The 14624-nt window shown below is 38.1% G+C and overlaps 1 protein-coding gene across 1 annotated transcript; it reads left to right on the top strand.

Moving 5' to 3' along the window:
- The first annotated feature begins 1665 nt into the window (after window positions 1-1665).
- On the top strand, window positions 1666-3834 carry CLDN14 (claudin 14). Its single transcript, XM_077344246.1, has 2 exons — window positions 1666-1710; window positions 2499-3834. Exon 2 carries the CDS (start codon window positions 2615-2617, stop codon window positions 3320-3322), a length of 708 nt encoding a protein of 235 aa, XP_077200361.1. The 5' UTR covers window positions 1666-1710; window positions 2499-2614; the 3' UTR covers window positions 3323-3834.
- The last annotated feature ends 10790 nt before the right edge of the window (window positions 3835-14624 follow it).

Raw genomic sequence — 14624 nt, 5'->3', positions numbered from 1 at the left:
GATATCCAGGAGTGTACCTAGATGGATGTACGAAATCATTGTCAAGAAAAGAAACTGGAGCATAAGACACCTGCAATTGAAAGATAAGCATAATCTGGCAGTTAGGACACTGGATCAGAATGCAAAAAGATACCTCCAGGTCACCCATGAATTTCCTACGTACTTTGGGGTAAGTCTGACAATTTCTCAAGGGTTACTTTTCCCAACCATCAAACTGAGTTAATGGTACTTGTCTTAAGTGGAAAATTATCCTATGAATGTAAAGGGTGTGTGCATTTATTTATTTGAGCTCATATTCTTTAGAATGCCTAGTAACATGGGGTTTACATAGCAGATAGATGGAAATGGAGCAGAAGATGGAACCCAATTGGATTCCAATACAAAATCTGAAATAAATATGAAGACCACAGTCCAGTTATATAAGGCACACTGAAATCAGTTTAATATATACATTAATTTCAATGGAAGTTGAGAATGGATAAGTGTGAACAAGATTATGGTCATCATGATCAAATACAGATGTGCATAAATGTATTTCCTAAGCAATATAGTAAAACAAAAACTTAGGTGATAGAACTACAGTATTCATCTGCCATTATAAAATTCTGTAGGAATACCTAAATCAACATATATATGTGCATGGATTATTATTTTATTACGTAAAATGATATACAGAAAACAGCATCACCAGCAATGGAATCTCAGTGTACAATGGAATCTCTCAAGTACAGGCAACTAAATAGCCACTGTTTAATATTGTATACATTTTCATTTTGCTCATTTATATATATCCTGAGTTGTATTGGATTATGACTTGGATTATAATGAATAACAGCAGACATGGAACATGTACTGCTTATAAATTGTCAGATCTCTTCTTGCTCATGCATAGAATGCTGTCTGAATATTTTTGAACTGAACTGGTGTGGTTTGTAAACTTTAACATATTGCTGAAGAATCAGAAAGTATTGTTGAGTAGAAGGTCCCTGAATTCTCCCATGTGAAGCTTTCCATATTTGGTGTCTATGCAGCAAACATGTTTAATAGGTAAGCATGCTGCAGAGATCTCTTATGAGATAAGTGATCTGTCCACCTGTCCTGAATAGGTGATGGACAACTTTGTTGCTGTGTTCCTGTAACAAGAGGAATCATATATAGCCAGAGTCATGGATGGATGGTTGGTAATTAATTATATTTGTGTGTAGAAGAGATACTACAGACACCAAATAACTTTGAAAACACAGATAACAATCAATAATACTTCTTTTAAATGCTTGTAGACATCTGAACTGACAGATGAAAAACTGGCTCCCTGCTCATGGCTGGTATATAAAAAATAAGCCAAATTAATAGGTATTTTAACATCCACAGACCATACTGAGCTACATGGACTACTGTTCTGACAGCATAAGGCAGCTTTGAATGTTCGTATGAGTGGAATGCAAGACTTCACTCATTCGAATGAGACAATGAATTAGATGAGGTTATGATAAACAGGAATTTGTTGAGTCTATTCAGTTGATGTGGAATAGATTTTTTTACATGCATGAGTATTTCTACTTTGGGGCTAAACTGTTTGCTGTTTTCCTTTGATTTCATTTATTGTTTGATGACTATTCAATTGTTACTTCCAGAAGGCTTAACTGTAAAGGTTCTTGACCGCACCAACAGGCGCACAGGCATGCAGAGCTATTCTAGGCACTTGGCAAGGTAACCATTACTTGAGGTGACTGGAACTAAGATTTACACAGGTGGAAGGCCCTCTATTTCCTTCATGGGGTTTCAGCTTGAATTTATTATAGGATGCTTTCTATAACCGTGAAGGTTCCACACCTCCGAAACTGCAAGATACACATCTGGGTTCACATGCTGTCATCTAGATTAAAGCTATAACCTGAGTCTCCACAGGGCCTAATGAAAATCATTCCCTCTTCAAGTTCTTTTATTAAAACAACACCACCTCAAGAAATATTGGCAAGTGGGAAAGGCAGCTTTAATCCACTACTTGTTCTCCTTTTCTAGAGGTTTTTAAAAAAATAGCTCTGGTTACTTTTCAGTTTGAACAAACACAGCAACATTGTTTTTATAATCCCACTATGACCTTTTGGAAATGTTTTCATAATGCCAAGTAGCTTTCAGGCACCTACTTCATAAATCTTTTCTGTTTCATGAGTTAACACTTGTGAATATTCTAATCTTTTTTGTTCTGTTTTGTTTTTTAAAGGAAGTATTTTATAAAGCCTGCTGTGAATACAGGAAAAAAGTGTTTTGGGGAAAAAATTATGTATCATAATTCTTTATCCTTCATTTTGGAATAGAAAAAGCTCTTGTAAATAACAAGGAGCAATTACTTTCCCACAGTTTTCACAGGGTGCATTAAAGAGGGTTAAATATGCTAATAATCATGCTAACTGCTTCTGGAATGCACCTTACTGGTCACTGGAGTAATACACTTAGATAATGTTTAACTTCTTGTTCCGCAATTACCTCTTTATTAGGCATCCAGAAGGTGTCAAAGCAAACCTGCCATATATCTCCCAGGAGAAGCTGCGTTTCCAGAAGGAGCCACTGCAAAGATACTGTACCCAACAGAATACCCAGGACAAACATTAACATGGCTGGAATGGCTGTTCAGTTACTGGGCTTCTTTCTCAGTCTTCTTGGACTGGCTGGAACAATAACTGCTACTATTTTGCCTCACTGGTGGAAAACAGCACACGTGGGAACCAACATCATCACAGCTGTGGCATACATGAAGGGTCTCTGGATGGAGTGTGTCTGGCACAGCACTGGGATCTACCAATGTCAGCTCCATCGTTCTCCACTTGCCTTGCCTCATGACCTTCAAGCAGCTCGTGCCCTGATGGTGATTTCCTGTGTTCTTTCCATCTTGGCAGGTGTGGTCTCAGCCATCGGCATGAAGTGCACCCAATGTGCCAAAGGGTCCTCTGCCAAAAATGCAATCGCCATCTTGGGTGGAATCCTTTTCGTACTGGCTGGGCTTACCTGTCTGATCCCAATTTCTTGGTCAACCAGTGATGTGGTGACTGATTTCTACAACCCAATGCTGCCCAATGGGATGAAGTATGAGATTGGACAAGCCCTTTACATTGGCTTTGTCTCTGCTTCACTGAGCATAATTGGAGGAGCTATCCTTTGTGCTTCCTGCCAACGTACAAGGAGCAACGTAGTATACCACCCACGCTCCAGACATGCAAGGGCAGCTCCCTCCTGTCAACCACCCACAGTCTTCAAGGCAAACCATACTTCGTCACTAGCATCTGCTTCCCGCAGTGGTTACAGGTTAAATGACTACGTGTGATTTACTGGATTTCGCTTGTATGTTGCTGCTGTATTTATAATGAATGCATATGTGGAAATAAGGCTTTATTCATACAATGTTTACCACAGTTTTCCTTTTATTGTAAAGAACATTTTTTTAAAAGTTGCTTTGAAACTAGAAATTAAAAGAAATGTATTAGTATTCTGGAGAACGCAGACTTCTGCATATACGGAATTAAAGCAATGGTATAAACATTAACTTCTGCTCTGTATACTTTGTTTACATTTTTAAATGTTTAAATATGTCCATACATATGCAAATAATACATGTAAAGTTCACTGTTTTAATCTTAGCCTATAACAAGCATTGCTATAATAATAGATCACTAGCTACATTTTCATGAATATCTTCTTCCATAGGCTTGAGAGTAAATTTCAGGTACTCACAAATGAATTTCTCATTTCTGCCCTTTTTAAAAATAAACCATACTATTAATAACATTGTTTACATTTCTTGTAGTAATTTGTTTTTGCAAAAAAAATCTGACTTGTTTGCAATAACCATCTCCTTTGATCTTATTCTAAAAACTGAGATTTCTGGCTTAGGTGCCAGTAGATATAAAGGTTTTAGTATAAAGGAACAGTTAGTACTCCGATATGGTACTGAGACACTAATTTGGCTCAGCAGCCATCTTCTTCTCCCTGCTGTGGCACAGAAGTACCACACATCTGGTCTCTGGTGCTTTACCATTCTCAGACAAGGAGACATAAATTCCAACATATGAGCTGTGCTGCAAATGTGAAAATTATATAATGCCTTGATATGCAGTAATATTCCTTTCATGTTGATGCTATAGTCCTAGAAACTGAACAGTAAGTGAAAGAGCACTCTTGATAACACTGGTTCTAATGCAGATGTGCTCACAAAATTACTATTTCGTATGAGTGACATATGAGGTTGCAGTTGGAGGAGATGGCAACCACCAACTGTACAGAAGCATCCTGCAAAACCTCTCTGGAGAGCCTTCTATGTTGGGGCCTCTGCCCAGGAGAACCTCCTTCTCTGACAGACCTCTTGATGATGTGGCACTCCTCAGCTCTTTCACATCTTTTGCAAATTAGCTGGGAGTGGCTGCCCCATTTGTAGTGGTGTCACATCACTTTAGGCCCATCTTTTACTTTCAGTTGTGTCACTCATACTGCAAAGTCTCACATTTTATTAAAAATTATACCCAGGTCAAAGAGCACTGTAATGAAGCAAGCTTTACATAAGGTCCCTCCGAAGACATTTTGGATGTGGCCTTTTGTTGTTACATTCCCAGCCAGCAATAACTTTGGGCCAGTCCAGTACATGTTTAAAAGTAATTGCAATGATCACAAATCAGCAGTGATTGCTTGGGTCAGTGCCTTGTTAATAAGATTTTCTATTCCATACTTATTTTCAAACATACAACAGTTAAAAATGTGCACCTTATTTTGGAGAAAAGTGATGCATTTGAGTGTGCATTGGATTTTGCAATTAAATAATTTGGGGAACTGCGTTAATGAGAATAGATTACGTTTATTTAAATTTAGCTCAAATGTTTGTACAGATAGCCCTCAATTGTTATAAGTTAATTAAAGCTCAGTCTAGCTGATGAAGGTATCAGTGGACCACCTCCAATTTCACATGACATATTAGCTAGTTTAGATGCGCTGCATGCATATGTCAGTTCGGGAATCCATCTACCTAATTCTGTGATCTGTTTGGCCTGTGAGTATTATAATGTTTGTATGATATTCCAAGTGAAGCAAGCTTTTAATAATGACTGGTCATAGAATTCTGATTTCACACTTTTGGGAAGAATAGAGACTATATAATTAATCTGAAGCTTTCTACACAATGTTCACAATGTATTATGCGTTAAGTATTTTAAAGCTTTGGGGAAAGTTTAAAAAATATTTTTAGTCTATACAATGCAATTCATTTACAACAATCAATACATGTCCTCTGTCCTTTGCTGAACCCCGTTATGTCCTCTGCTGTTTCTGAGGATCTTCTGAAATCTAGGTGCAACATATGGGAGAGGGGTACAGAAGGAGACAGGATCACATAAACTTTGCTTTGCTCAAGGATAAAAGCCATTTTCTTCTTTCAAGGCTGGCCCAAAGTAATCCAGTTGGCTTAATGGCAAAGTGGGAATTTGAATCTCAGTCTTCCCAGTCCAATCTCTGTTGTAACTTTGTTCCTTTAATATTGCTCACTTATGCTTTATGTACAAGGATACATGTCTCCATTTTCTCCGCATTCAGGAAACAACTGAACAGCTTCCATCTGCTCTGGTTTTGAGACAGGATGAGATTTCTTTTCTCTAGAGTGGACAGAACAAACCGCTAGGGGAGGAGGGAGATGGAAGATCAGCTCCTGCCAAACTCCCCCCCCCCCAATTTGGGACTTAGTCAGGGAGATGAATTGCAGTAATTAGAATGTTTTAAAGTTTAAACTTTTGTATATGTTTTAATGCTGTCATTAAATGCAGTAGGATATAAATAAAATGGTAATTTTTTGTTTCCTAATCCTCACATTAAAAATGAATATGGACTGCAGCTTTTCCTTTGTTTTTATGTCAGCAGCTCTGTACATCACAGCTTTAAAAGTTACACTGTAAAGCTATTTTGTTTTTTAAAATCTGAAAAGAAAATTCATTATTCAAGAAAGGTGACTGCTGGTGCCTATGGTCTGCATGCAAGAAACACTATAGCTAAAGCTATATCTTTCATATGTAGCTGTAACGGGTTATTAGCATAATAAATACACACTTCAACATCGCTGACGAAATCCTATGGATGGAGGAATGCTCTGCTAAATGTGGCCCACTTGTAAAAACATTTGCTCACACAGTGACTATCAGTATTCTACTGTGAGGGGATGGATCAGGTAGTTCACTAAAAGTGAACCAAAACATCCACAAAGAATTAATTGCAAGACTGGACAGATCAACAAAGTGGGAAAGATTCTTCTCTGAAGTGAACCAGCACAGGGCTCATGTGATTGTCCCAGTGAGGAGATTTGCACATAATAGATTTTAAGGAAAAACAACCTCTTTGAGTTTATTTGCATTAATAAGTTATAGAAAGTCAATGTTAAATTTAAATAGGTTTATTATACACATATCTTCTAGTGTATGCACCAGTGTAGACAAGAATCAATACCGTAGAAACTAGGATTAATTTATGCTGGAGCAAAGCCATGATTCAGTCCTGCAATACACAAAGAATGAATAGAATACAAACAGTTTTCACACCTCTCCTGAATGACCAGCAGGCAGAGATGACACCTTCCTTAAAATTTGAAATTATTATTATTATTATTATTATTATTATTATTATTATTATTATTAGATTTATTGGATTTATAGCCCGCCACTCCCTTGCGGCTCGTGGCGGGTTGACCGTCTGAATTGGCATATTTCAAATTATGATTCTTATGAAAAAGGGCAAATGTGCTCACTTCATCAACGGGTGTGTCAAACATAAGGCCCAGGTGTTGGAACTGCCCTATTCAGGGTTCTTCTCTGGACCATGAACAATCTGTGTAATAGACAGAAGAGGAGGTTGCTGGGAGAGGGAGGGAGATTAGCTACTTTGATTGTGGCTTCAGCATGGCGGAACAACCTTGTCTGCAGCAGTTAAGCAGAAGCCCTTCACTTGTGGCAGCCTCTCTGGTAGGTTGGGAGTATCTGCAGCTGCTTTCAGCCTGCAGCCCCAGGAATGCTGTCCCTGATGGCCGTGGGATTCGTAGTTTGCACATGGGGTGGGGGTCCAGACAATCCTCCTAGCAGCCAGCACTGTTGCTGTGTTAACCACCTAGGTGGTGGCCGTGCTTTGGCCCATGGGGGTGTTCTTTGGCAGTTTCTTCCACACACTGGGGGCCTAGTTCTGCCACAAAGTCACTGGTTCCCTTCCCCATGGTGTTCAGCCTTAGATGGGCGGATGGTGCCAGTGATTTCCCACTATACTGGTCACTGGGTGGTTTTGTGGGCATGGTACTCACTCCTCCATCAGACAATCTGGTGGCCTTCAGCCTGCCACTGCATGGGAGTGGCATGGCTTGCTGATAATCTCTGGCTGAACCTCCAGTATCACCCCATCACGGATCACCTGATAGCCTTGGCCAGAGGCAGCCACTGCTGCACAGGCAGCTTAGGCTTTGCTTGGCCTTGCATCTGGGTTATCATTGCCCTGTTTCCTCAGCTAGTGAAGATTAGTTCAACATCTTCCCCCTCCCCCTCCAAAGTGGCTTCAGGGGCAGAGGAGAGCTTGCAACACCCAGCTGCTTTGTGTTTTTAAACTGGGGCCCAGGATCATAGCATTGGTGGCAGGAACAGGCCGGGGAAGCGGATTGTCCCATCCGTCAGGTAGCATGGGGGCATCTGCCCAGTACAGCACTGCCAGCTCTCCAATTTGACAATGAGTTTTCCTCTATACCCTCCCAGCCCATGGGGATTTGTAGTGAGCACACAGCAGAGCTTCATTTCAAAAGTTTGTATCTCCAGTACTTGGAATTACATTTTTATGGCACATATGGTCAAGTCCAACAAAAAAAATACGTAAGATCCATCCCTCGTAATAAATTGGTTGGCTTCAGACAATACGTAGGGGTAAGACCTTCAGGTAAGACACTTCTGGGCTTCCTAGGGAATGGAGGTGACACAGTTGATGTCTAGGTATATTATGCATGGGCATTTCCCCTCACGTTCACCATGCACGTTTATTGGGTTTTCTTTGTCATTCTGCATTGATTTTCCTCCCTTCAGAATTCAGTTCACTTTGTAGTTGCTGTTTCCCTGCGTTTTCTGAGAATGCCTTTCTGCTCATTTTTCCGTTGGAAGTTTTGCTTCCAGGACTAAGATAATCCAAAATTGTACATAATCCCTTGGACATATTCTGTTGTGCTCTTTTGCAAAAGGTCACTCCCCCACTCACATCAATGTTGTTCCACCCACTTTGCACCTTCACTATCCTTCCCCCTTCAATGTACAAGCTCAATTTCCTGTCATTTTAAATTTTTTTCTAGCAATGTGCGACTATCAGTAGTCTCAGATTGCTGAATTAAAAAAAATTAATACCACAGTGAACAGTTTAAAAGGAGCTACACTACAAAAGAACAGTTTAAAAGGAGCTACACTACAAAAGAACAGTTTAAAAGGAGCTACACTACCAAAGAATAAAGGACTAAATAATAGGAACATGGAATTTATTTCAAGTGATTGACTGATGTTCCCAAAATTTATATGCACATTACAAATTATTTCTTTGCAACCTATGTATATTTAGACAATAAAGCTACTTTCCACCAGCCTTTTATAGAGTTCCGGTTTCTTTGAATATGCCGCAATAAGGATTTTAGTGCTGTAAACAAAGCTGAAAATAAATATCTAAGGAAACTACAAATCTTTGAACTCGTCATATTTCTGTCCAAAGTTTTAGAAAATACAACTTGATGACACCCTAATTCTGATGAATTATGGCTATCAATATTTAGTCTATTTAGTTCATTAGAAAGTGATAGAAAGGGAATGATATACCTTAATTGATATGACTAATAATTTAATGAAATATTTGGAATTCCCTAGCCTCTGTTTTGGTGATTGATATCTTAAAGTAATAGTTCTTGGTTTTTTAGTTTGAAAAATAGTCTATTTATCTTTGGTATTTCTTTAGTATCTTATCTGAGATGTGCCAGGGAAAAACATAAAATAAATAAGATGATTTTGGAATAAAGACATTTTCACCAACATATTTCTAGTAAAAACTCCACTTCTTTATATCTGCATGTATTTGTGCCCATACTGGTTTATGATTATATTGATATGTCTTATTATTTTTCCTGATAGTTATCTCTGTTTATTGTGATTTTGACTCTGACCCTATGTAAATTAATTTGGAGGGGGGAATCCAGTATTTTTGATCAACTTAGATTTGACTAAGATATAATATACAAATGCAAAATATGTGGGAGGATATGGCAAGCTTCCTCTATAGTTGTATAAATACCAGTTATATACTGCAGAGTGATTTTTTTCACAAAAGCCAGTAGCACCTTCTCACAAGTTGAAAAGGGAAAAAACAGTGTATGATAAAGTGATTGGTGTGTAGGCCTGCCCAGATTTTAAAATGTATCCTAAATAAAAAACATGCAGTATGTATAATTGAGGAATGTAATTACCAATGAATCACTATGCATGTGGTTATAGTAATGCATCTTCATGTTCAACTGGCTAGGGTGTTGGTCTTCTATCTATGTAATCCAGTGATAGAATGTTATGTGGGAAGCTAAAACAGCCTTCCTTGCTATATTTTACCAAGGCAACTCCATCCATTCAAATAGTTAGGAGAAAGCCACCTTGTAACAGTAGGCCAGTCCTCATCTTGGTGATCATATACAATTTGCTTTCAGCAATCCTAAAATATTACATTTTGCACTGAGAACATGTACTGCAGACTCTTAACACGGGAGGAAACTGAGAAATGCCCATAAAATCTCTATCCCTCCAAGAATTGCTAGTTTGGACTTTTAAATCAGGTGGAACAACTCTAGGATATGCTAGCAAATATCCAATAAAATTTTATGGTAAGAGAATAGCTGTAAAATAAGTCACAATAGAAGGAATGGATATTTACAATGGCTGTTGGCTAATAGTAGTTTTTGTTCCTTATTGGGGTTGCTTGATCCTCAGATATCAAAGAGCTGAATGTGGGAAACTAGAAATAATAAGCAATGGTAACTGAATATTTCAGTGTCTGTAGAAAGATATTTGGTATCTCATCATGATGAAGGTACCTTTAAGTATTACAGACAACACATGATTGGCAGCCCTACTTGAAACACATATTTGTAAATCTTGTAATTACAATGTCCTGATTCATCACTATGAAATGAGATTGAATTATGATATAAATTAGGTATTTTGCATACATAATGCACATTATTATCTGCTTTCAACTATTCTCTATTTCAGAACTAGAAGAGATCCAATAGATGATAAAATAGACCTATTATTTTATTGATTTATTATCCGTTTATTACCTGTCCTATCCTATAGATTCAGTGAGGGTTACATAAATTAATCCCCCCTATAAAGCACATAAATACACATACAGACAACGAAAGAAAATTATTCACTGGCCAAAGCAGCCTTATTTTCTACTGAATGAAAACAGTTTTCAATAAATTTCAATGAATTAATTTCATAAGAAAATGATCAAATATGGAATTCTAGGAAGCTCTAAAATTTGCCTATGATCATCCTTCTCTATGTTCTCATACCTGACAAAGGGAAGCACTATCATGAGGTCATACATTCCAGCCACAGCTCTGGCTCACTTTGTGACAATTTGGGAACCTATATTGAAATGATCATAGTCATATTTATAATTTAAATATTTATACCCTGCCTCAACAAATAGAGATCGGTGAGGCAGCTTACAATCATAAAAATTAAAATTAAAATAAAAGCTTAAGACAAATGGTAAAAGCAGTATAAATAGACAAAACTACAATAAAACCAATTAAATCAGTATCAATTAAAATATGAAGAAAAAAACAAATTAGAGAAGGAGAAAAGCTAGATGAACTGGTAAATAATTAATAAAATTGCATGTTATATTAGGGTTAATTAACAGAGTAGGTGAGCTAAATTAGCTGGGGTTTTTGACCATCAAATTTATTCCCCATATTTAACATTCGGTGGTAGTTAATCACAGAATCCCCAAGTATTTCAACACAACAAGCCTAGTTGGTCTGAGTGGAATGCTAAATACCTGCTGTGTTTGGCTAGTCTCTTGCTCTAAAAATAAATAACTGTATGAAAAGTCATTAACAGAATATTTGGGCTTGCTGTAGAAAGAAAATTAAAAAGTATCAAAGTCATGTCAGAATTTTAACAGCCTTCTTTACTGCAGAGAAACAGGCATCCACAGCTGTTCAATATTGCCTAGTGTACTTTCGCCAACTGTAATTGCAGCTCAATGTTTCCTCTTTCAAGTATTCCTTGCCAAACCAAGTAAATTTTGGACAAGACTAGGCTGTTAAAATATGTATATGTTCTTATTGGAGCAAGCTGCATGTTTCATATTAAATGTGCTCATTGAGAAAATAATCCTGCAAAAAAAAATTGGTAAAGATGATAATTATTTTGGCAATAAAATGCCACCTTGCCTGGTTGTCATAAAAAATGGACTCTATTTACCAAAGTTTAATGGAGAGCCTTGCGTGAAATGGTCTGTGTCGCATAAATGTTGCTGGGTCCTATTTTTAATATTTATGGTTCAACTGTCTGGCAAATTATCTGGTTCCCTCAAGTGGCCTCCTTTGCTCAGAGCATACCAGTCTATAAAAAAAAATGGTTGCACTTTTCTGGGCCTACTTCCTAGAAGGGCTGAAAGATTACCCAGTCTAATTAGTCTAACTTGAAAGCCAATGTCTCATATGGAATGTTTACTATTTATTTTAGATATTTACACACTACTTCTGCATCTTACAGATGTCAACATACCTTACATTGAATTCTAAAATAACAGGAAAATACACTTTAAAAATATAACCTAAAAACTAAACAGGACTTTAGGAAGGAAGATAATACAGCCAATGGGAGCACAAACACCAGCAAATCCCCATGAACCAGAATAAAAAAGGAACATTTACTTATCTTACTTAAAAGTTCTCATATCATGTCTTTCAGTACTATGTATTCCTAGGACAGCTTACACAGTATAAATAAATAAAAAGACCCAGAATGAAATGTTGTTGGTCTTAAGGGTGCTACTGGACCCAAACTTTGATATAATAAAAACCATAGTACATAAACTCAAAATACATCAGAGATAGGCTGGTTTCGCAGCTAGTACTCCCCCCCCCCTCCCAGCACTTTCTACAGTCTGGAGAGACCTGAACTCATTTGTTAAACTTCCACAGACTGCAGTTCTGGTATATTCGTCTCCTAGGCTTAGAGTTATTTACTTTCCAGGCTTCTTTGACAGTGGCTAGAAGAGTGAAGGGGAACAGCAAAAGTGAATATCTAGGACACATTCTTCATACTAAGCTTTAATTGTATTAACTTCACTGACCTGGAAATGAACCCACAAATTACGGACTAGTTAGTCTTTATCCAGAGAACAAAGGCCAGACTCATTTGTGCAGTAAATCACAAATTTAAAACCACCTACATAGTGCAAAGATATGAATACTGGCAGTTGCAGTGCACAGGAGAGACTCAGCCCATTACATCGGAGATGTGGAGTTTTGCATACTTGAGCAATAAAAGACTCATTTAGGAAATGGAAGGAGGGCCTTATAACCAAGGAAGAATATAAACAAATAACCAATGCTTATAGGGAGGGCGTTAGAGAGCTTTAGTATGAGATTAGGCTAGTAAAAAATGCTAAACACAACAAAAACAGGTTCTTTAGGGATGTTCAAAATAAGAAAAACAATAAGATCATGGTGGGACCATTGCAGGGACAAGAAAATGAAATTGTAACAGGTGGTGGAGAAAGGGCTGAACTGCTCAATTCCTACTTCTCCGCAGTACTCTTTTGAGGGGAATCATGCTCAATACAGCAAAATCATATCACATGATAAGGGAAAGGAGTTGCAGCATAGGATCACTGTAGGGGTAGTTCATAAACACCTGGTATATCTTTAAATAAAACAAAGTCCTATGGGCCAGATGAACTGCATCGAAGGGTACAGATGTATCTACAACTTGGAAAAAGTCCCAGGTTGGCAAAAAAAATTGTGAAATATATATTTTTAAAAAAAGGTGTGGGGGGTTAATGTCTGAATAGTAGAAGCAGACCCTGTAGCTTTAAGGAAAGAATGCTCTCTGTGGCTATTAGGCAACCAGAAAAGTATTGCAGGCCTTCAAGGCTTGGATGCTATCAGTAAAAGGCAGTCCTTTCCATGGCTATTTTGGCCTTGAGGAAGGACCCATTGAGGCCAGACCAGGCAGCAAACATCAGGTGACATGATACTACTCAACTAGTAGGACTCTCCCAGGCCCAGCCATTTGCCCTGGTTCAACACCTGTCACCCATGAAAGTCAGTATGGTATAGTACTTGCAGATTCCCTTGCTGTAGTACTCTATTAACCTGCTTCTTTCTATATGAAAGTAACTATCACCCCCTTGTCTTCTAAAAGATTTATTTCCGAGTCATGTGGGCCAGTACTATAGAAATAAAGTCAGGATGAATGCCATTTACTGGCTACAGAACAAGATATTATGAATCTGACTGCATGACTGGCATTGAATGAAAATCACTACAAGGTAGGAGAAAGTGACAGTGAATGGTCCCCACCCTAAATCTCAAGAGAATAAAGCTGTTTTTGCATCACTGTTGTTTAAAACAGCATTGCACAGTAAATGCCAGCTAACATCTTGATTTACTCAGGTTTCAATTTAGAACAAACCAAAAAGTAGCAAAGTGGGCTTCTGCTTAGCTCCCAAATTGTCTTTCTCCTGTGGAAGAGTGACACTCAGTGGTCAAGAAAAGTAGCTTACCATCTTGTTCGGTAGCAAAAGCCAAAACTAAAGCAATATATACACACGTGTTTTTAACCTGTGGGCAGAGCTCCATACCGAAAGAGGTCTTATTTTTCTGTTAATTCTTGTTGGACATGTTTCTCTCCTGGCTAATAGGGCAACAACCCATACAACCCTGTTTTCTATATTCTTACATACAGGATTTTTAAAAAAATTATTCACAAATTCTTTAGGCATTTATTCTAGCAAATCAGGAACCCACAAACATGGGAAGGTAGGGATAATCTGAAATTCCCACTCTACACTTAAAATTTCCTCCTCCAGGATTCTCAAGCAGGTGGATTTCCCCTCCATTTCCTTTTCCCCTTTCACTGATACTCTCCTGATCAGAGCACTGCATAGCTTCTGGGCACATGGAGTCCTCATCAAGCCAAGACCTTTTAAATTGTTAGTTTAAGTAATTTTTGCGCATGTCTCTGGAGCTGACCATGCTCTTTTCCAGGGGCAGCTCCTGCTGTCTACCTAGCCACTCGACCATTACATTTAGCAGTTCCCAAGTCCAAGCACTAGCTTAAGTGCATACACACACAACTACCCAATGCTGCTGAGGTCATGGAAACAACCCATAATGCTTGTCCAGATTTTGTGATTCAGAGTTTAGGCAGATGTTCTCTCTAGAGTGACATGCCATTCCTAGAACGCTGGCAACGTCTCCTTTAGCAATGGTGCAGTTTGTTTTTATTTGCCTGCAAGCATTATTATGGTTTGGGACTGTATGGAGTTAAGTTGAATAAGAAAATTAGTGCCAAGAGATTAAC

The sequence above is a fragment of the Paroedura picta genome, chromosome 6 (genome assembly GCF_049243985.1).
Source record: "Paroedura picta isolate Pp20150507F chromosome 6, Ppicta_v3.0, whole genome shotgun sequence".
Classification (NCBI taxonomy): Eukaryota; Metazoa; Chordata; class Lepidosauria; order Squamata; family Gekkonidae; genus Paroedura; species Paroedura picta.
Note: the sequence above shows the minus strand (reverse complement) of the source record. Positions and strands in the feature narration are given on the sequence as shown.